At 35.0% G+C, this 23,435-nt stretch overlaps 1 protein-coding gene across 3 annotated transcripts in view; it reads right to left on the bottom strand.

Moving 5' to 3' along the window:
- Nucleotides 1–23,435, bottom strand: part of LOC150103899 (uncharacterized) — a 426,738-nt gene that overhangs the window by 3,837 nt on the left and 399,466 nt on the right. For all 3 annotated transcript variants that reach the window (XM_090397172.1, XM_090397171.1, XM_090397173.1), the window contains exons 23-25: nucleotides 21,549–21,627; nucleotides 10,626–10,801; nucleotides 3,802–3,966 (exon numbers count right to left, since the gene is read on the bottom strand). In XM_090397172.1, coding sequence (XP_090253298.1) covers nucleotides 3,807–3,966; nucleotides 10,626–10,801; nucleotides 21,549–21,627 — 415 coding nt within the window. In that variant the 3' untranslated portion in view covers nucleotides 3,802–3,806. The remainder of the gene's footprint in view (nucleotides 1–3,801; nucleotides 3,967–10,625; nucleotides 10,802–21,548; nucleotides 21,628–23,435) is intronic.

The following is a 23,435-nucleotide window of genomic DNA, read 5'->3' as shown; positions in this document are numbered from 1 at the left end:
ACTTCCAGCAACCCATTTAAAGAATACTTGTCCATGTGGAAATTTTTTTGAAGGGCAAGAATTTTCTAACAGGAATTTTATTTTAATAGCATATTGCAAAGACGGTTACTGATGTTGAAGTACCAACAATGGTTCACTAGGAATAGGTGTGGTATTCAAAATACACCAGTTGCAGTTCTGATAACCTGATGACCATGATAAGATCCAACCATCAAAGTATGCTGTCTCTGACAGACATGACACCTATAAATGAGTCATGATCAAATAAGTGCTCAGTGCAGACAGAGCAAAGACCATAGATTACTCTCTGGTACTTATTTCCCATTTGATATATGTGTGGTACTAGAAATGTGTTAACTTTTTATTCAAAATGAGTCCAAGAACCTTGCCACTGTCACAACTGGGATTATCATTTGTCCTAGTCTAAGTTCTGGGTTGAGATGAAGACTTGCTGCAACTGTCTTTCTATGATAGCTGCAGCAAACAATTGACTATCTTTTTTTAGATGACTTTGCCTATACTAGGTGAAAGCTTTTTTGCTACTGAGTGAACTTTGATAGTGTGATATTTCATACAGAACTTAACACAGATTCTTGGATGAAGGATCAGGAGAAAACAGATCACACTCAAACTTGGAAGGTTTGATATGATAAAAAAACACATAATGAAAAGAAGGAGGTTCCATCTAAGCCTAAAGTTCTGGAAGTCTTTAAATATACCAAACCTCCAAAATGTGTCATGTGTTTTTTCCATATCAAAGAAAACTGATACCAAGTATTACTTTCCTTGAAGAAAGTGTCAGATGATCATTTCCAGTCTAACTAAATGATCTTATACAGAATTATTTTTTTTACCAGATAGCAATGATTGTTGGTTATGGTGGTTGTTCTCCAGAAACCATAAAATATGAAAGTTAACCCCCCCCCCTCTAGAATCTTAGACAAACAACTGGTCAGAGCTATTGCATGATAATCTGTTGGAATATTTGGACCTCACATGGCTCAGGAAAGACAATAATAATTGTCCTTTGTCAGGAATCTGGAAATTCATCTTCACAAGTTTCTGTTGTAGAGGCAAAGCAGATGATCCAAGAATGACAAAGATAAATATTTGACCATCTCATAATGGGTGTTATCGGGTCATACAAGAATTGCTCAACACTGAAGAAAAACAGATTTTAGTTCTTTCCACAGTTGCAGACTGTTTCGAATGAACAAAACTGGATGTTTTTCTGCTTTGCTTTTCAGGGGTCAAGAATTCAATGGAGTAAGATGTTACCAATGTTTTGGAAACTCTTCGTGAGATATATATTTCGTTGACTACTTTGTTACTGGCTGATCTGATCTAGTTACAGAATATGGAAAATGGATGAAGAAGTTATTATGGTTCTGACAATGGTGCTTTCTTGTGCATTCTACTATGGTTTTTATGTGGCCCTCCCCACCCAGGAAAGATGGTAAAACCTGCAGTACATTAGCACTATAGGTGGATTAAAGCTTTATATATATATATATATATATATAAATAATTTTGTTTATATTTAAGTAATCCAGGAACACTATTGTAGAGACCAAACACAGTACTTTTTCAAGCCATTCCATGTGCCTCCAGTAAGTGGTCTTACACCATTAGAGCATATATCATTGCAAGTTTTTTCACTTGCTTACTATAAATGAAAGATGCAAAGAAATTATTGTCAGTTTCATCCTTTATCCAAGTGTAGGCAAACAAAAGTTTGTGCATGAAGTCACTTCACGACCAGGTTACTTGTACATAGAGGCTAATGACTCCACATCAATTGCTTTAGTAAAGATATGCAAGTTGCATTATGGGATACTACGGCAATTGATGTGAAGTCATTAGCCTCTATATACAAGTAATCCAGTTGTGAAGTGGCTTCATGTGCAAACTTTGTTTGTCCACACTTGGATAAAGGATGAAAGATGCAAAGAAATTATTCTTGGTTTCATCCTTTATCCAAGTGTAGGCAAGCAAAAGTTTATGCATGAAGTCACTTCATGCACAAACTTTTTTCCAAGAATTTAATTTATTGGCATCTTTAATTTATGAAAGCATATATTATACTCTGTAACATAATACAATCCTATCACCAAAATCAACGCAGAATAAAATTATGCTAGGAATAAAAATGTGTTCGGATCTGTTTGATATATTTTGGATGCCCAAGTGACTATATATATATATATATATATACGTGTGTGTGTGTGTGTGTGTGTGTGTGTGTGTGTGTGTGTGTGTGTGTGTGTGGATGCTTGGGCAGCATCCATGTCTTTGAAGTAGAGGAGTTTACTACTAACAAGGAGTTCAAAACAGGGATGTTGTCTGAGATCTGTTTGGATGCAACCATAAAATGGGTGTACAAGTCCTACATACAGATGATCAAGTGATCCTTTCACAGGACAAGGAGGATATGGAATAACAGGTGAAAAAACTGTTGGATACGTATAAATGCTGATGCCTGAAAATCAATCTGTTACAAACCAAGTACCTAGTCGCTGGAGGTGATAGTGCCACAGATATTGAGTTAGAGGTTGGAACAATAAAATCAGTAGATACCTTCAAGACACCTTGGCCACATGATATTCACTTGGTGTGGACAAAGTGCTTCAAACAGAACAGGCACAAGTGACTAATAAAACCATGAATGGTGCTTTACAGAATCACAAGGTCTCAAGGAAAACTAATGCTATGTTATGTAATTATAGAGAGTATAATGATCTATGAATGTGAGTGTTGAATTCTCACAATTAGCTAGGGGAAACAAATAGAAGTTGTGGAAATGGATCATCTCAATGTATGAAAGCTACCTATATGAATCGTCTAAGGAATGAATATAATCAAACAGAGATGGAAGCCGAGCAGCCTGTTAAGGAGAGGATAGAGAGTCAAGAATGTGGAGATCAGAGAATGAGAGAAGAATGATGGCCATTGACAATTATAAATTATCACCAAGAAGGAGAAAAAGAGGAAGACCAAATGCTACGTGGAAGCTTACAGGATGAGGACTGGAGGAATTCTGCAGAGTGGAGTCCAAGAACAGGCAGTTGCTGACAAGTGGTGAAGCAAACAAAAAAGAAAAGAAGACATAGTCTAGAAACTCTGCTCTAGAGACAAAACATGGAACTTTTTAAGACACTGCATACCTCTAATAAGCTGGATGGCAGTCTTGCACCAAGTGATGAAATTGATCTCCATACTAAAGATAACCTCAAACTTCCATGCCCATGGTGGGATTTGAACTTCCAGCCTGTTGGTCGGACAGTGATGACTACATAACCACTCGCTGTCCAACCAGGCCAACAATGTTGCAAATTATAAACATAATAACATTTAGTAATAAAAGTTCAATAATAAAAACAAAGAAACAAGCAAGATAAATTGAATATGATGTATATCATGTTTTTATGACATATTGGTTGCATCCTCTGGATATCTATTATAAATGACAAGGAGTTCACCAATAGTCACAGTTTTTTCAACAGACTTTTTAAGACTGTTGAATAAATGTTGCAGCATATAGATTATTTAACAACATAACCAGCCTCTAGTACTAAATGTAGGAAAGTTTTAATTTTACCCATAAAAAGTTATAAACTTTTTGTGGATATAATGCACATTAAAAGAGTATTTATTATAGAGATGGTAAATCTGTTTGTTTCTTCCTAGTTACCAGGAAGAAACAAATCCATTACCTAAGGCATCCCAATACACACTAAAATTTAATGTGCTGTGTACTGAAAATAAAAACAGCTGAATGTGTTTGCTGAAATTAATTATTACCTATTTCAAGATTCTTCTGGTACTGTTGATTCTAAACTCTGCCGTTTGTAGTACTTGTCTAATGTAGAATTAATAGTATCTTTGGAATATTTACACTTTGAAGAACCACAGACACAAAAGAAGGACTTATACTTTATCATCCAGAACTTTTCCCCATAATCGAACCTATTAAAAAAAAAAAAAAAATGTAAACTGACATTTAGTGGACAATATCTTAAATATTTTGCTTTTATTCAGAGAACAAAATAGTTGTTTACCTTTATCTCACATATGCACACTATTCTGTTCTACAGAGAGAAATAAAAAAAATAAATGCACAACTCTCTTCACGAAAGTTGTTTAAACATCATCATCATTTCCCAATATTTTCAAAACTATACAGGGTACAATAATAGTACCATCCAATTAAGTTTACAATATCACTAATTTTGAATTGATATTGTAAATATTAATAGAAAATTGATATTTACAATATCAATTTTCCATTAAGCATTTTCATCTAAATTATTGTTATCAGATCTCCAATACTGTTATATCTTACACTTCAGTATTCTAAGGCATTAACAGACTGCATCAAACCAACTAGATCTTGATCTCTCTCTGGATCTTTTTCTTGTCATGGCCATGAATACTTGTTTGGCTAACCTTCATCTGCCCATTCTGTTTAAGGGACCATATATTCTCCTAAATTAAGACAGCTCACACATTCTTGAATGTCAATGATATCAAGTCTTTTCACATATCATCATTATAATATGATTTTGCTATTAATGTCACTTGTTTTCTCCCCTTATTTTCCTCAGAACTCCCATACCTGTGATTAGAAAAGAAATACTTAATCAAATAAGTAAATATTTTATTTTGAACCCAATTTTCAGATTTATGACTGGTATACATGACCACTGTGAAAGCAATGGAGAAGTATACCATCATGTATACTTTATGGTTTGGCTAATTTCTCTCTTATTCTTTATAAATATATATATGGGTGGTCTGAAAAGTTCTCGGCCTCAACCACAGATGGCAACACCATTGACAAGATTTTTTTTTTTTTCCCCTAAGTTGGTACATGTCATAAGCATGCATGTGAAACTATAATTCATTCTATCAAGTAATTTGTTTTATACAGCTACCTGAAGCAAAAGTGTTGTCTGTATCCCTTGAAATGGATAAAATTAAGTATCGTGCGGTTATAAAATTCTTTGTAAAAGAAGGTTTAACGCCAAAAGAAATTCATTCGAAGTTCATAAAAGTTTATGGGCACTCTTTCTTCATTTCTGACAATTAAAAAATGGTCTGCCGAATTTAAACATGGCAGTACCTGCCTTGAAGATGATCTACGTGAAGGATGTCCAAAAAGTGTAACACCACCAGAAATCATTGATCTAGTGCACAATACGTTATTTGGTGACCAGCAAGTCAAAGTGCATGAAATTGCTGAGACTATAGGCATTTCAAAAGAACATGTAGGATATATTTTTGCATGAAGAATTGCAAATGAAAAAGCTTTGCACAAGATGGGTGCCATGCTTGTTCACACCAGATCAAAAACGCACTTACATGAAAATCTCTGAACAGTGCTTGGACGGTTTTAACAAGAATAAAACCGATTTTGTGTGTCAAATTATTACTATGGATGAGACTTGGATTCACCATTACACACCAGAATCCAAACAGCAGTCAAAACAGTGGACAGAAGTCGATTGTTCAGCGCCAAAGAAAACAAAGTCGGTGGTTCCACCAGCAGGAAAGGTCATGCCATTAGTGTTTTGGGATGCTAAAGGCATTTTGTTTATTAATTATCTTGAAAAGGGTAAAACAATAACCAGGGAATGTTATTCTGATCTTTTAACCAGACTAGATGAAAAAATTCGTGAGACTCAGTTTGCAGAAGAAAAAAATCATCTTTCATCATGCCAATGCAACCCACAAAGGTATTTTGGCAATGAGAAAATTAAGGGATCTGCACTATGAATTGTTGGAACATCCACCCTATTCCCCAGATTTGGTTCCCTCTGACTTCTATCTCTTCCCAAAACTAAAACTCTTCCTTGCTGGTCAGTGTTTTTCTTCAAATCAAGAGGTGACTGCAGCTATAGAGGGATATTTTGCAGATCTTACTGAGACCACTACAGGGACAGGATAATGGTGCTGGAGTATCGCTGGAATAAATGTATTAGTCTTAAGGGAGATTATGTTGAAAAATAAAAATAATTTTGAAATTATAAATTCACATATACAAAATTCTTGCCCCTCCCTACATCTTCCATTTTAATAAAACAATATTGAGCTATAGTTTTCTTAGAATGTGTTCTCAGTTTCTGATAGTACACAATTATATTTCAAAGCAAACTAAAAGTAAAAGGTATCTACTTTAAAAATTATAATTTTTAAATTTCTAACTGTACTAATAACAGTTGTTGCAAGTGTTTTTAATGTTTTTAATTATATTTCAGTATAATCAAGTTCTTGATTATACTGAAATAAGTGGAAGGAATATAGAGTACATGCAAAAGTTGTGCTCAAAAAATAAAAATAAATAAGTAGCTTTCCTGAGACCTTGTTGCATGAAAGATACAAAGTTAATAATGACGAAAGCGTTTCCATCCTTAAGAATAGTAATGGATCTAATATGATGTGCTTTTTGATAATCCGAGAAGAAAGAAATTAGCGATTCTGTTAAAAGAAATTGAAATTAGAGGTACTTGGAGTGTGTTTGCTTCATTTTGAAAACCAGTAGTATATTCTATTATCATATCTAGTTTGCATTTCTTCACTAAAAATTGCACATAAATTGTGTGTAAAAATTCTTCGTGATGGGGAGGAAGTGGAGAGTCCAGAGGCGAGTGACCAAGATGATTGAAGGTCTGTGGAATGAACCTTATGAGAATAGGTTGAAGATTTGTGGGTTGCAGAGATTGGATGATAGGCAAAGGAGGGGTGAAGGGTTTCTACAATTACTGAAGGGTTTCTACAAGATTGATTCAGAAGATATTTTTGAAAATATGACTGGGGGTGGGAGGACTAGATGTTGACAATATCAAGTTCTTTTCTAATATCCTCGTTTTTAATATGATATTGCCATTGATGCCATCTGTTCACGCCTATAATCTTTCTCAGGATTCTTATATCTGCGGTCTCTAGTCTTTGGTCACGTATTTTACTTCTGACCCAGCTCTCAGATCAATAAGTTAAAACTGGTTTGAACACTGTCTTCTATACAGCTAATTTAGTGTTTCGACTAATTTCTCTCTTATTCCATATGAATTTATTCAATTGACTTCCTACTATACCAGGTTTGCTGATTCTGTTGTCTATTTCTATATTTAATTTACCATCTTCAGTAAAAATCGTGCCTAAGTAGCTGAAATGTTTTACTTGTTCCACAGGTTCTACATTCACAACGCATTTGACATTTTCAATGATTCGACCTATTTTCATTGTCTTTGTCTTTTTATTGCTGACCTTCATACCATATCTATTACAACAGCTATTCAATTTAGTCAGAGAATCTTGCAGACTTGTAGCGGATTTATTTAGAAGTATAACATCATCAGTATAAAGCAAAGAGCTGACATTAACATCTCCAATTTTGATATCATGTTTAATACCACTTTCCTTCATAATGTGATCCATATAGATAATGAATAACAGAGAGGATAATGTACATCCTTGTCTCAAACCAGATTTAACATTAAACCATCTTCCTGTACTTCCTTCAATTCTAACTGCTGACTTACAACTCAAATAAAGACTAAATATTGCTTGATATAATGTCCCATTGACAGCATATAACTGTAGCGTATTGAATAGCTTCTCTCTTGGCTCCTTGTCATATGCCTTTTAGAAAATCGACAACACTTAAATACGGATCTCTGTTATAATCCCATGCTTTCTCGACTATTTGTCGTAAAGTGAAGATCTGATCCTGACAGCCTCTATTTGGCCTGAATCCAGCTTGTTCTTCACCAAGCTTTTCTTCCACAATTCTTCTCAACCGTTTCTCAAGTACACTGGTATAGATCTTGCCAGGAACACTCAGTAGGGAAATACCTCTGTAATTCTCACATTCAGTTTTATTTCCCTTTTTATATATATGGGTACTATGAGAGCTCTACTCCAATCATTGGGAATTCGTCCCTCTGTCCAGGCTTTCTGAACTATGCAGTGCAGCCACCGCAAGACTTTTATACCACCATACTTCAGCATTTCTGGTCAAATATCATCTTCTCCTGCTGCCTTTCAACACTTTGATGGCTTTTTCTACTTCAAGTATGGATATGTATTCCTGACTGTATGCCTGATGAGTGTTTCATTTAGCAATTTTTCGAAGTAATTACTCCATACTTCCAGGATATCTTTTTCTCTTGTTTTCATGTCACATTTATCATCTCTAACTCATTTTACAGCACTCTTTCCTCTATTTCTAAGCTTCTTCAAGAACCTCCAGAATATCTTACCACTTTCTTGATATTTATTTTCTATGTTCTTGCCAAAGTCCTCCCATGACTTTTGTTTGGCTAGTTTTACACAGTGTTTCACTTTCTTACATTTGTCTCTGTATTCTCTAAGAGCACAAGCGGACTTATTTGCCAGGAACTTTTGATATGCTTTCTTCTTTTCCTTCACTGCCTCTTTAACTTCCTGTATCCACCATGGAGTTCTGATTTTTCTATCTTTACACAGAACCTCACCACATGCCTCTCTGGCAGAATCAATCAATGTTTTCTTCAGAGTTTGCCATGAATCTCCAAGGTTTGATTCCTGTTCTCAAACTCTTTCATTTTTTCTTCAATAATCTTTGTGTATTTTAGTCTACATTTCACATCTGAGAGCTGCTCAACTTTTATTCGCTTTAAAACTTTCTTACATGTTATTCTTTTCAATATGAAATTCAATTTTATCCTGCTCAGGACTAAACAGTGATCGCTTTCAATTTCAAATCCTCTGTACACTCTGGTGTCCTGCACCAGGGAGAAAACATCACTATCAACAATGACATAGTCAATGAGACTTTTCCTATTCCTTGCCTCTTCTCTCAATGTGAATTTGTGCACATTTTTATGTTGGAACATGGTGTTAGTAATAACCAGTCCATGTCCTGAGCAGAAATCCAACAAGTATTTGCCATTATTATTAGCCTTGCTCTTTTCTCCAAATTTTCCCAAAATATTTTTGTATGTCTCACAATCATTTCCTACTCTGCTATTTAGATCCCCAACAAGGACCAACTATTCCTTTTTCATTGTGTCAGTTGCTTTTTCTAAAGCATCAAGAAATTCCTCCACTTCTGCCTTAGTAGAACCTTCTGTGGGCCCATAGGCATATATAAGTCTCATTGTCCAATTCCCCATTCTGATATTTGCCCACCTCATTCTACTTGAGACTGACTGCCATTCAAGAAGATTAGCCTCGTATTTTGTGTTGAATACTATGGCTACTCCTTCTTTTCCTTGATTGTCATTTCCTCAATATAACATTTTGTATTTATTGCTCAGAAAGATCTCACCAGTTTTTGTCTTTTTTGTTTCAGTCACCCCCATTATGTCAATCTGGTACTTATCCAATTCTTCAGCTAGCTCTATTTCTTTGCCATTCAGGCTTCTTATGTTGATAGTGCCGATCTTTAACCCCTGGTTCCCTGGCGAAAACAACGGGGGCCTTGTTTAACCGGGTGACACCCCAGCCAGCATGAAATTTTGTCATGTTGTACCATCATTTTCTATATTGGTTTAAGTCAATAAGAATACAATTTGGTCGGCTAAATTCCAAATTGCCAGCCCATCCTCGTTTGTTCAGTATCCAGATAGATACCCAACAGGGTGAACCATGAGAAGGTGAGGATTGGACATTAGGTCAGAAGCCCTTGTCGGTTCTCCGCATTCCTTTAAAGCTATGTGGAGGTCTCCTCTCAGTTATACAGCTTTGACCCTTATATAAATTCTTGACATCTTTAATTTATAATATAATGCTATAACTGGAAAAGCTTTCAATTTGTTCACATTATATCAAAATATTTGTGTGTTAATTCTTTCTTTTAAGGTTACATGGTAGTCAGCATTCATGGTGAAGCATTTATGCAGACAAAAACACGTGTTAATTACACGTGTTAGAGTAATTACTTATAATTATGAAAATAACACCTTGACATTTTGAGTGTTATTGTAGCTTGTAAATAAACTTTATTTTATTTTGTTAATTAATTTATCTTTGTGGTTTTTTTTTTTTTTTTTTTTTTTTTTTTTTTTTTTTTTTTTTTTTTCCCCAACAGAGGTCAGACGATTAACAAAGCATTCAGATTTATCTTACTTCTATGTAGTGTCATACAACTTGTGTCCTGTGCATATGCATGTTTTCCTGATGATGACCTCGATACAAATGTTGAAACGTTGTGTTATTTTCATAATTATAAGTAATTACTCTAACATGTGTTTTTGTCTCCATAAATTCTTCACTATGAACATATTTGTGTGGTTTAAGACAATACATAATATGAGTTTTCCCAAATTGTCAGTGCATCCTCATACAGGAAGGTAAGGATTGGTCACTGTCGCAGGAGCTCAGCCAGTTTTCCACATTACTTTAAGTAATATAGAGCCCAGACATTTAGCTTTCACCCTTATATGACCTAGGACTAATATCTGACTTCTCTTGTTTTTAGGTTTAAGCAGGAGAGAAAAGTAATGTGAAAATGTTATTACAGTTGCCATGTGAAAAGCATACAGTTATGTCAAACATTTTTTGAAAACATTCAGAATAAAAACTATATGCACCCTAAAAATAAAAAAAAATAAAATAAAATAAAATAAACAATTCACTCTTACCCTAACTCTTCGTAGGCTTTAATTTCTTGTGCGCTGAAAAATGCTATCCGAGGGAAGCGAATATCTTGGTGATCAACAAACACTTTCACAGGTACTAGGTTGGGTTCACAAAGATGATTAATAAACCTACTGATATTCCCATATTCTCGTGCATCCAAACAATAAGTTTCTGCATCCTTACATAAACAAATAAATTAGTAACTACAAAATTCACAACAATCTTCATGTACAAAAATTAGGGAAAAGATATAAAGATTAAGAATATGTCAAAATACATTTTTTTGAACTTCAATCATTTGTCAAAAGGTTAAATGACCAAATATTCATTAATATTCACTAATTCTGCAGTATGAATGATGCAGGTTTATATATTTCTATCCACTTATTTAGTGTTTTGATTCTGTAAAACATGTAGCTATTGTATTATCATTAAAAGTAGGATAACTTCATGGAAAGAATGTTAAAAATACTAACAATGAACAGTGAAAATAAGCTGAAATATTGTCTAATAATAAAACAGATTTTGGTTAATCAGAACACACCCATGCTGCAAATTATTCATTAAAAAAAATATAACAAATATTTATTTTTACTACAGATTTTATATGATTGTATGCCTAAAGGAGAGATAGTCAACTATCTCTCCTTTAGGAAAGAAACCTTCAAAATATAAACATTTTAAAGGAAGGGTTATGTTGAATAATCATCACATTTTGGAATTTTAGATTAGTAAATAATTTATTCACCATCTGGCAAATCTCCAAGAGCATAACGTATGCTATGATAACAAATCTCTCTCTCTCTCTCTCTCACTCACACACACACACACACACACACACACACACACACACACACACACACACACACACACACACACACACACACACACACTATTATTATTAATATAGACCTCCAGGGAGTCAGGGACTCATCAAGGAAGGCCACATATTACATGCACCAGCTATCATACGTATTCTTGAATTTATTCACACTGCTTGTGCTCACGACATCCAATGGCAATCTATTCCAATCACACACCACCCTATGAGAGAAAAATCTAGCCTTCATCACCCCCCCCCTCTTAGCAGCATTCATTCTCAGCTTCCAAGGATGCCCACTTGTCCTTTCCTCACCCTCCATAAATTGAAAATTTCATCAATTGAAATCCTGTATGACCCTTTCAGAAGTTTGTAAGTCTCAATCATATCTCCCCTCTTTTTCTTGTTTGCTAGTGTCTGCAGTCTACAAATTCTCAATCTGTCTTCATAATCAGTATTCCACAATTGATATAATTTTTAACACTATCCTTTGCACTCTCTCTCCAAATATATCAGAATCACAACAAAAACCAGACCTCGCACAATAGTCCAAGAGAGGTCATATCAAAGCCTTTACGTGTGAACGTTCGTTTCACATTGCAATTATCTTTTGAGTTGTATTCGCAATCTTTGCTACATGGCCCATGAACTTCAACTTCCTATCTACTAACACTCCAAGATCCTTAGCCTTGTCAGTTTCTTCTAGCATAATTCCACCAATATAATATGATATTGGATATCTACTCATGCCGAAGTGAATGACTTTACATTTACTGACATTGAGCTCACATACATTTTCCCATGTCCACAATTCCAGCCTATTCAAATCATTCTGCAAGTACTGCATATCAGCAGCATTCCTGATTACCCTTCCTATCTTTGCATCATCAGCAAATAGTTGTATGTTGCTTGTCAAATCCTTCCCAGTATCATTAATGTACAGATTGAATAACAGTGAACTAAGCACTGATACTTGTGGTATACCATTGCTTACCTTAAATCCTGCAGACTCAAATTCCCATATAGCACTTTTTGATATCTGTCAGTCAGTCAGCCATCTTCTTATCCACACTAATATTCTATAATCCAAACCCATATTCTCCAATTTATGCAACAGTCTACCATGCTGTATTCTGTCAAAAGTCTTTGCAAAATCCAAAAGTATCATGGTGTATCCGTTCCCCCTTGTCTAGTTCAATGGTAACTAATATTGTTATAGAATGTGAGCAAGTTGCCAAAACATGAGCTTTCCTTAGTAAACCCATGTTGCTCATTGCAAAGTAGAGATTCACTGTCAACCCATTTCTGAATGCAAGTCCTAACCAATTGTTCCAAAATCTTCACCACCACTCCTGCAATACTAATTGGTAGATAGTTGGATACATCAGTCTTTGCACCACCCTTGTGCAATGGAATTACCATACATTGTTTCCATTCCTGCAGAATCTTCCTTGTTCTGAGACTCATATTAAACAGCCTGGTCAAAGGAATAGCCAGTTCAGCTGACCATTCTTTTAGCACACATGCTGATATCCCATCAGTCCCTATTGCTGAATTCTTATTTAGTTTGTGCAACAGCCCTAATACCTCATACATCTGAGGTTCTTTATCCAGTGAAGAGGTAGCAGTGAGCTCAATGTCGCATACAGCAGATTGATAGCTTATATCAAAATGGGCACTCATTAGTTGAACAACCTCTTCTGCATATGTAACCCTCGTGCCATCTGCATTTAGAAGAGTTATTCTTTCATATTCATTCTTTCTTTTACTTGCAGCATATCGATAGAATTCTTATGAGTTGTCTTTAGCATGCAGAGCCAGTTTCTTTTCATACTCAGACTTTGCTTTCTGTACAACAGTTGTGACTATTCTAGCCTGCTGCTTATAATTTTCATTATGCACATCATCCTTATGCACACTGTTAAAATCTTGTTTTGTACTTATATCGATGTTCTATATTTAATTATGCTTTTTATACTTAATTTAGTTTTACCTTTATCTATCCTTTCTTACATAAATTTTATTACTTAATTTTATCATTTCTTACCTAAACCTTATATGATCAAAATCCTACCGGCTGCTCTATTGTTATGTCGATGTTTATTCTTTCTTCTCTTACTTTAATCTTATTTTTATATCTAGGATTGTTTCCTCTTTGGATACTGGCAAATTTATATTTTGCTGCGCCAGCCAGTATCCTATAGCAGAAAAGATCCTTGCTCAGGGATACAATACTAGAGTCAGAAGATTACCTACACAATATCTTATTTTAACTGCCGTATAGATTCAGATTATTGCAGTCGTGACCTCAATCTATATTTTATATTCACTCTCTAAATCCTTCCCGCCAAAATAGGTTCTATTTTTATAAGTGGTAATTTGGAATCGTAATCAGGCATGACTCAGGTTCAGGAAAATACTCAGGATCAGGAAAATTGAAATATCTAAAACACAATACAAACTCATACACTTAATTATGTTCAATGCTAAATAAACTCGAACTAAGAGATTAACACATTCGAGCTAATTAAATCTTATAAGGTATGCTAAACACAGTAATTACACATTGGGATATAAATCAAATGATAATAAGTTAAGCTAAATTCCTTCTAGCAGTATTACTAGTAAGAACAAAACTATCAACCATTCTAATGTTATTGAGACACTAAATTCTATCTTTCATATCGCTTCAAGTTAATCCTATCACATACAAGTTACAAAAGATCTCTTCTAAACAATTCTTCTTACTCACAAACGAGGTTAACTTTCTGATTAGAGACTGTTCATAGTTTCTTAGAATAAAGTTCTAAATTTCACAATTGTAAACAATCTTCTTTCTTCTAATGAACATTCACACAAAATTAGAGCAATTACACCTTACCGACTTTTTTCCACATCGTTCTGCACCACGTGTTTATCTGGATATTTCTCATCTATTTTGGCTGTCTATACGGCAACATAGGGGCTACGCTATCTTCAATCTTTCTGCCGGAAACGGACTCAAAATCTTTGCGTTTCAGGAACAACTCGATGGGGCTTTTCTGCGATGGCTTGATCCTGCTAGGACTAGAATTTTTTCCTTCAGCTTAGCATAGAATCCAGCTTCATTTCTTTACGAATGCTCGCTGCCTGACATCACAGACTTCACCCCCCCCTTACGCGAAACTGCCTGCCAACTTCCGAAATACCCAACAGGAAAACGAAAGAGATCAAGAGAAAAGCATTGTGTTCCAGGCTCAACCCCCTTTTATACTCCTGTAGAGTATAAAAGGGGGTTGAGCGTTTCTACGACGCTGATATACTCGGATTCATGGAATACATGGTTACATGATTTTCAAGTATGCTGTACACGTATAGCTTTAGGCCTTCCAGGAATTAATACTTAACAGCTTTATGATGACTCACAATAGATTTTACATAGCTTAAGTAAGGCTTAAATTTAATTCACATTATCCATCTTTTTTAAGACATACAAAAATGAAATCTCAAATTAATCACAATAGCTTAAATATAAGGTGCTTAAATAAAGAATACAAATTTTTACATAAAGTGAGGAAGTTGCACTTTTAATTACAACTGATGTGCAAGTATTTCTCTATGTTTGCAAGTTTTATATGTTAGACCCTAAATGAATGATTTCTTTCCAAGATTCCTTCATTTAAGATCTAACAAAGACCCCTCTTTTTATAAAATAAAGTTTTTCTAATTCCTTTATAAAAACTATTTTTGTTTCTTCCTCAATTCTCTGGGGATAAACTTAGCATTCTTTCTGGGTCTGAATTCCCAAAAAGGGTTAATCATGATCTGCCTTACAGCTACACTACACAGTTAATTTCTAAAGTATTCTTCCTGTTCTCGCTCTTTTCGGGGATAGAAACCAACCTCTTCTTCAGTTTGAGTCTTTTTTTCCTCTGGTTTGATTATCTCAGGTCCCTCTATGGTCCTTGACGGGGAGACCTCACTCAGCTTCGGACTTTTGAGTGTGTTTAACCCTGTGTCTTCCTCCCCTTTAGCCTGCGATCCCTCTTCGGCCAAAGTGTTCCCTTTTCTTCTTCTCTGAAAATAAACTTCCCTTCTAGTGAAATCGCAAGAAAATCCAAACTTAAATAGGAAATCACTTCCTAGGATCACTCTTAGGTGAGGAAGAGAGTTCCTTGGCAGGACTATAAAATTGTGCCAAGCGGATATCCCAAATTTTGGCAAATTCACTCTCAGCCTCACAGATTTAGTAGCTTGGGTGATAGTGGAGGATATTCCTAGAAGTTTGATGGGCCTTCTTAGGTGTTTTACCCTTCCCTTCATATATGGCTCAATCTCCCTGAAGTAGTTATCAGGGATAATAGAAGTCTAAGAGCCTGTGTCTACTAGTGCCCTAAAGTTTCTCCAACATATCCTTCCTTCAATTGTTAATTCCGTATTTTCTTTTTGATTTCGTCCCCCTTTCCTTCCTTCCTGTCTGTTACATACATGTGACTTTGCCTCAAAACGATAATTCTTTGAATTTCCTTGTTTGCTGAAACAACTACGGGCTAGATGTCCCAACTTATCGCAGCTACAGCATCTTGGGGGCTCCCGAGAGTAACCTCTAGAATTATCTCCGTCCGAGGACATAGGAGAATTCCCGTTGCATTTAGCTGACAGCTCTGTTAACTTACTCATCATCGTGTCCATTTTACCCAGAAGTGGGGCCTGCATCTTTTCAACTTCCTGGTGGATCATGTTATTAATTCTTTCCTCTGGAAAAGAGGAGTTCTCGTGGTTTGCCCTTGAAGCTGTTGTCAGTTGACCCAATACAGCATCAAGACGCTCCATGATGGGCTGTTGTAATCTCTCTACTTCTTGTTAGATCAATGAGTGTACTTCACTAAGACTTGGGCTGCTGTTTGCAACCTGGTAGACTGTCTCAGGTCTATTAACTTCACATCCTTTCTGTGACCTCTTTTCTGTATTATCTACTTTAATGTCCTGATCCCTTATGCTGTTTCTCTCTTCTCTAATGACATGGACGGACCCAATTGAGGCTGCGGAACAAATGGCTCCAAGCAGTTGCTCTCTTTGTCTGACTGCTTTCAAGCACTCCTCTAAATTAGTTATGTCCCTCCTTCCCAAATGCTGTTTCCTTCAGTTCTTGTCTCAATCCCCCTCTAAAATGTTGGAAGACTGCACAGTTAAGATGGTGGCGCTCTTCGTCAGAGACGCTTAACATATTGGCAAGAGCTAAGAATCGGTTATGGTAGTCTGACACACTTTCCTTGTCTTTCTGTACCATCTTTGGTGCAGAAAGGATTTTGGTGAGTGTCCCACTCACCAATTTTATATGAGCACTAAATTCACTGACCAACTACAATGTATCCTCGAATCAATCTCAATTCAATATATATATATATATATAAATATATATATATAATTAAAGTCCAATTATGATTACTCTTTTCTCATTCACCTTTTCTATTTGGTGATGGCTATCAGAATCAGACCTATTAACTGGTATCGAGTGTAAAGGGTACAGTATTTTTAGGAAGGATAGAGAGGATAGAAGAGGAGGGGTGTGCTGCTAATGATATCAGATGAATATATACACAATATATACATGTATACGTATGAGAAGAATCATGTTGACATGATTAGTGTGATACTGCTAAATAAATGTATATTTCAATAATAATGATCAGGAAAAGGAAGGGAGGCTATAGTAACTAACACTAAACACTAAGAGAAACTTATTAAATGGCCAGTAATTTCAAATAGAGTGATATGAGTAAATGTCAAAACAGGAAATTGAACAGCACAACTTATTTGTGCCTATAGTTCCAGAAAATAGTAGTTTTTTTTTTTTTTTTGCGGGGACAGCTAACAAAAAAAAAGGGAAAAGCTGGTTCTTGTTGATAATCTAAACACTACAGCAGAAATGAATACCAGACATACAGAAATATTTTGGAAAAATTTGGAGTAAAGGATAAAACTAATATAATAGATGGTAAGTACCTGTTTGATTTCTGTTCAGGACAAGTACTATGGGTCATTAAACATCATTATATTAAAACCACTTCTGCATATGTAGCCCTCATGTGAATATATGCACATAATTATGTACATATATTCACATGGAGAGAACACACAAAAAATGAGTCTTATGAACAAGTTATTATTGACAGAATATATTCACACATGTTCAAAACACAAGTGTATACAGGGTATCTGAAAGAAGTGATCATTATTCAGTCAGAAAAGACAAATATGTACAAAAGTCTAAAAAGAATCAAAGTCAAGTAGCTTTCAGAGGTGAACTGTACACTCCAATATTATTCAAGAAAAATAAATAAATAAATCAAGAGCCAAACCTTAGAGATTAAGACTGAAGAAACCACAGACTGATTCAGCCAGAGAAGTACATGGTGAAGTTGTTTTCAAGGATAGAAAAATCAGAACACCAAGGCGAACTTGGGAAATTAAAGAGGTAGTCATTAAAAAAAGAAAGCAAAAGAAAACAAGTAGCTAAACAAAAATCAAAAGAAGACTTGTAAGAATACAGAAGATGAGTATCAGGAAGGCAACAAGATGTTTTGTAGGATATTGAAAATGCTACGAAATAGAGGAAAGAGTACTGTAAAAGGAATCGGAGATGATAAAGGTAGCATAAAAACTTAAGATATTCTAGATATGTGGAGTAATTATCGTATTTGCAGGCGTATAGGATGCACCCCTTTTTTAGGAAAAAAACTTTATCATTGAATATTATAATGATTTACAGTATTTCAAATATAAAGTAATAAGTAAGTCTACTTTCAACAAATACCTAATCTAACTAGGAAAGAGTACCCACCTTTTAATTGTCAAAACTCAGAAATTCATCTCCAGAGCTAAATGAAAAGACACTTGAAACCTCTTCTAAATCAGAATCTCAGTCCTCATACAACAAATTGTCCTCTGTACCATCCAGTGCATTACTAATTCCACACTTCTTAAATAATTTAACCACTGTCTCAGTTTTCACAGCATCCCATGAAGCTTTGACCAACTCACAAACTTGCAAAATGCTAGGCCTCTTCCTTCTTCCTGATGGCGTAACCTCAAAATCTGAAGACTGCATCGAGCTGTCCCACTTGTCCTTCATAAATCCCTTAAATGGTTTATTAATATAGACATCTAAAGGTTGAAGCTGACTAGTTAGACCTCCTGGAATTACAGCTGAGTTTTCAATTCCTTGAGTTTATTTGTAACATCGTCTGTTCTGTGAGAACGAAACTGATCCCATACTAGCATGACAGACTTCAACAGTCCACCAGGGTGATTAGACCAAATTTTATCTATCCATAACTTCATTCTTCCTCCAACCATTCAGCCTTTTGCGTGAATATGTACAAACACTCCTTTAAGTTTTTCTTTCGGTAGCATCTTCCTTTTAACAATCAATAGTGGCGGAAATTTTCCCCCATTAGCACAGCAGAATAAAACAACTGTGTAGTGAATTTTTTTGTGCCCCGAAGTTTTAACAGTAACACTTTTAGTGCACTTGGAATCTACAGTTTTGTTTGAGGGCACATCAAAAGTCATCGGAACCTTGTCCATGTTTCCTATCCTATTTGTGCAAGTTCAAAATTTTCTCGTTTCCTTGCGTTAATGACGAATCGATGAAATTCAATCATTTTTTCTTCATATTCAGCTGGCATCGTTTGTGATATTTTTGTTTTAGTTCACATACATAGCTGGTTTCTCTTCATGTATCTTGAACACCATAATGTTGATCCAGTAAAATTGGCGATCCCTCTGTTAGTGGCTATCGTTTTCGCTTGATGAATAATCATTTTTGTAGACACTGAAAGTCCTGCTTTTCTGTGGTCTAAAATTCAAGTATTCAGTTCTGCCTCAAGTTCTGGCCATTTTGCAGTTCCACTTCGTAGGTTATGTTTACTGCGAGTTGCTTTTTTTAATTCCTCTTCCTGATTCTGCCAAGTTCTTAACACTTTCTCAGTTGGGATGGTCCAAAATGCCTCTCTGCAGCCCTGTTTCCATGTTTTTTAGCATATGCAATCACACGTAGCTTGTATGCAATACTGTAACAATGCTGACGTTTTTCAGCCATAATTTGCCAAGAAATTTAGAGAAAATTTAACGGCAGAAATTTATCACTGTTCACAACTGCGACAACAATTGGAAAGTTTAAATGAACAGGACACAGCTGTAATCGTTGACGACAGTGCATGCGCGGACCCACTGAACTCCACGTCAGTGTTTCTCAAAATGTGGTATGTGTACTGCCAGGGGTACATGAAAGGTCTTCAGGGGGTCCGTGGCAATTTTTGGCTATGCATCATTAACGCATAGAATAAAATTCAATGTATCCGGGCAATTTTAATTGCATTGTTTATTGAGAAACAAACAGTGCTTTAATTGCTGTTTCTCAACAAACAGTGCAATTAAAGACAACTGGGATAAAAACGGCACTAACTAATGAATCGCATGTCCCCCCTCCCACAGAGAAATCACGTAACTCAGAACAGAGAAAATTTCCAGAAATTACATCAATAAAAAATTGAGTATCGGCGTATAAGATGCACCCTGTTTTTCAGACCTATTTTTGAAGGAAAAAAGTGCGTCTTATACGGCGGAAAATACGGTACTTGAAAGATTGTCAAATGAAACAAGAAATGACAGAATGCTGGCAGAAAATATTCAAGAGGAATGCAGTCAGGAGAACATGTCAATACTTGATCAAACCACCAATATGTGGAAAGGCAGCTAGAGTATATGATGTTTGACTAGAAATGCTCAAATATGTGGCTGTATATAACTTTTACAGTGCATAATTGAGAGGCCTGGACAGGAGACAATTTCCGATGATTAGAGTAAAGCTATCATAACTTACTTATCCTCGTCATGTGCACGTAAGGCTGGGATCCATTTCTTCCAGATACTTCTGTCTTGTGTCGCTAATTCTGCTTCTCTCCAGCTCTCCCAACCAGCTATTCTTCTTTCCTTTTCTGTCATTCTCTGCCAAGTTAATTTAGGCTTTCTCCTTTTTCCTTCTGGAATCCATGTTAAAGCTACTCTTGGAATCTCTCTCTGCTGTCCATTCTCAGTACATGTCCAATCTATTTCCACATACATTTTTTTTTTTTTTTATTTCACTGGTGATATATTTTTGCTCAGTCAGTTTATATAATTCAGTAGGCCAAAATACTTTTAATATGTTATGCAAACATTTCATTTGAAAACTATTCAATTCATCTTCCAGTGTTTGGTTCAATTGCCATGTCTCTGTTGCATATAATAATGTGGCCTTATTATATTGCTATTCAGAAAAATTCCTCTACTTCTTGCTTACTGAATCTCCATGAAACTATATGCACAAGTAAGTCCAATTTCCTATTATGAAATCTGCTCACACTGCTCTACTTGAAATTGTCCCCATTCATGAATAGAAGTTTGTCTTCATGTTTTGGAGTTGAATACTGTAGCTACTCTGCCACCTTTTTTTTCCCAGTTTCACAGTTCCTGAATAAATTCTCTTATACTTTGTATTTAGAATGGTCTTACCTGCTTTAATGTTCTGAGTTTCAGTAACATCAATCATGTCAACATGGTATTTCTGCAATTCCTTAACTCCACTTCTTTTCCATTGATCATACCTTTAATTCTGCTGAATTCAATCCAGTAGTTGATTGACATCTGATTACACTGTACCACCATAATGTATATGAAGTTTCAACTGATATTGAATATAATTTGTTTGGCTAAGTCCCAAAGTGTACCAACCCATTCCAAGAGGATACTTAATAATGAGGCATACCACAGGAAGCTGAGGAGTGAATTCTGATTTGGAAGCATGAGTTGGTCTTTCATGTTTCTTATGAGTTAAGAGGGGGGGGGGTCTTTTCTCAGTTATCCATCTCCCTCCCTCCCCCGCCACACACACACACACACACACACCAAACAAGGGATGATAAGTGGAACAATTAATTTAAATTAGCATTAAGGATGCTCTAAATAAGGCTGTGTAGATAATCACAATAAAATTTTATATGAGATTTATTTATTATTAATGATTTTATTAATATTTCTCATTAATAAAAATCACTGCAATTTTTAAAGATTCATTTCTTACTTTACAGTCAAGGTCAAATAAATAAGAGTCATCTTTTCTTTCATTTGCTTCAGAATCAGATATTATTTCACCAATGTACCTACAAAATAATTAATATGATAAACATTAGTCATTTTTAAAATCAATGCATATTATCTGAAATATGAAACATCTCTTCTCCAATACAAATATGAACAGAGGCGAAAAATTAGCATTTATAATTCCAAATATATCAGAAAGCTCTGCATTGCAGTAATATTTTCTTTCTATGCAAAGCTATATAATACGAAATATATGAGAATATGTATTTCGATTAACCACATTAATGATTAGACAGTCATGTTTCATGTTGCAGCAAAATGTGGATTTCAATTCATCACATTACACAAAAGTTAATAATAAAGTAACTGCTAACATAAATTGTTATTCATACCAAATGAGTAGGAGATCTACTTCTAATACACATACAGTTTTTCAATCCGAGGCGACTTGGATGCACATTTTCTTTCTTATACTTTATACAAAAATTCCTTCCGCTGATGTACAGAAGTTCGTCAGATCACTCTCACTGAGAAACTCTGCAGTAACTGCAGAGTTTCTAAACAGGTAGTCTTACCTTACTACCACTTTTTCAATAACAAGTTTATTGAAATAATTTAAAAACAGTTACCAACGAAGATAACATAAGCATTCACATGCAGGAACCATTAATGCAAAAGTGTCAAGAACATCAATATTCAAGGAGTGAGGCAATAGATAAAAATGGAAAAATTATTAGTGCAGTGGATTGATAATATGAATCAAAATAACATTCCTGTAACTCCAGGTGACTCTCAACCAGCCCATTTCATTAAGATTTCTCCATTATGCTATTATACAATATTTTTACTTAAATTTATAACTTATTGTCTTATATTATTTATAAATATTATTTATGTAAAATAATTATAAACTAACCATAATTATTTATAAAAATCGGAAAATTACTTGCAGAAGTCAGTTTTTGTACTGAAGAAACCAACCTCATTTAAATATATTATAATTTTACTTCAATTTTTGAATGATTCACTTTATGAACAGTGGGAACCTAATCCGTTCATAAAATCAGGCCTTTCTACATTCAAACTTTCAGAATACAAAAGCATACAGGAGATATAAAACAAGAAGTGATCACTGTTTACTTTTGAGCAGATTAAAATTGAATTTCTCACTGAAAAGGTTATTCTATAAAATCAAAGATGCCAAGATATTATATTCTTGGTTTCATCCTTTATCCAAGTGTAAGCAAACATCAATTGCCTTAGTAGGGATACTAAGGCAATTGATATGAAGTGATTAGCCTCTATATAGAAGTAGCACAGTTGTAATATTACTTCGCAAGCAATCTCCGTTTGCTTACACTTGGATAAAGGATGAAATCAAGAACATAACTTCTTGGCATCTTTAATTAATAATATAACCAAGTGGAAAATCTATCTACACCTATCTCTAATCCAGAGTATTTTAGTAATAAAGTGTGACACCTTTATTACTAAAATAACATGACCTCTGCATTACTTCAACTTTAGTATCACTTCTGGGTCTGGCTCGCACTGATGATGTCTCAGATTTTTTAGGCAAGATAAGTACTTCGGTTTTCTTTCCTGTGCTTTTCGCTTTGATTTTATTTTACTGGTGCTAGTGGTAATTTCACCCTCACTAACAGTGGTTTTATTTTTTAAGTAAATTTTAAGATTGCATAGTGCAGTTAATATCTGCATTATGGGATTGCTTTTGGGAGTATCACAGCTGCCATTTTATAGTAGCTCAAATATAGCATTTGCTGGTGGTGTGGAACAGTTTCTATATCACAGGATTGTTTAATTTTCAGTTTTACAGATGCAAGTTTTTTTCTCACAATCAAGCGCA

This window comes from Typopeltis vanoorti, chromosome 8, assembly GCF_054136105.1.
Source record: "Typopeltis vanoorti isolate ZY-2024b chromosome 8, IOZ_Tvanoo_1.0, whole genome shotgun sequence".
Taxonomy (NCBI): Eukaryota; Metazoa; Arthropoda; class Arachnida; order Uropygi; family Thelyphonidae; genus Typopeltis; species Typopeltis vanoorti.
Note: the sequence above shows the minus strand (reverse complement) of the source record. Positions and strands in the feature narration are given on the sequence as shown.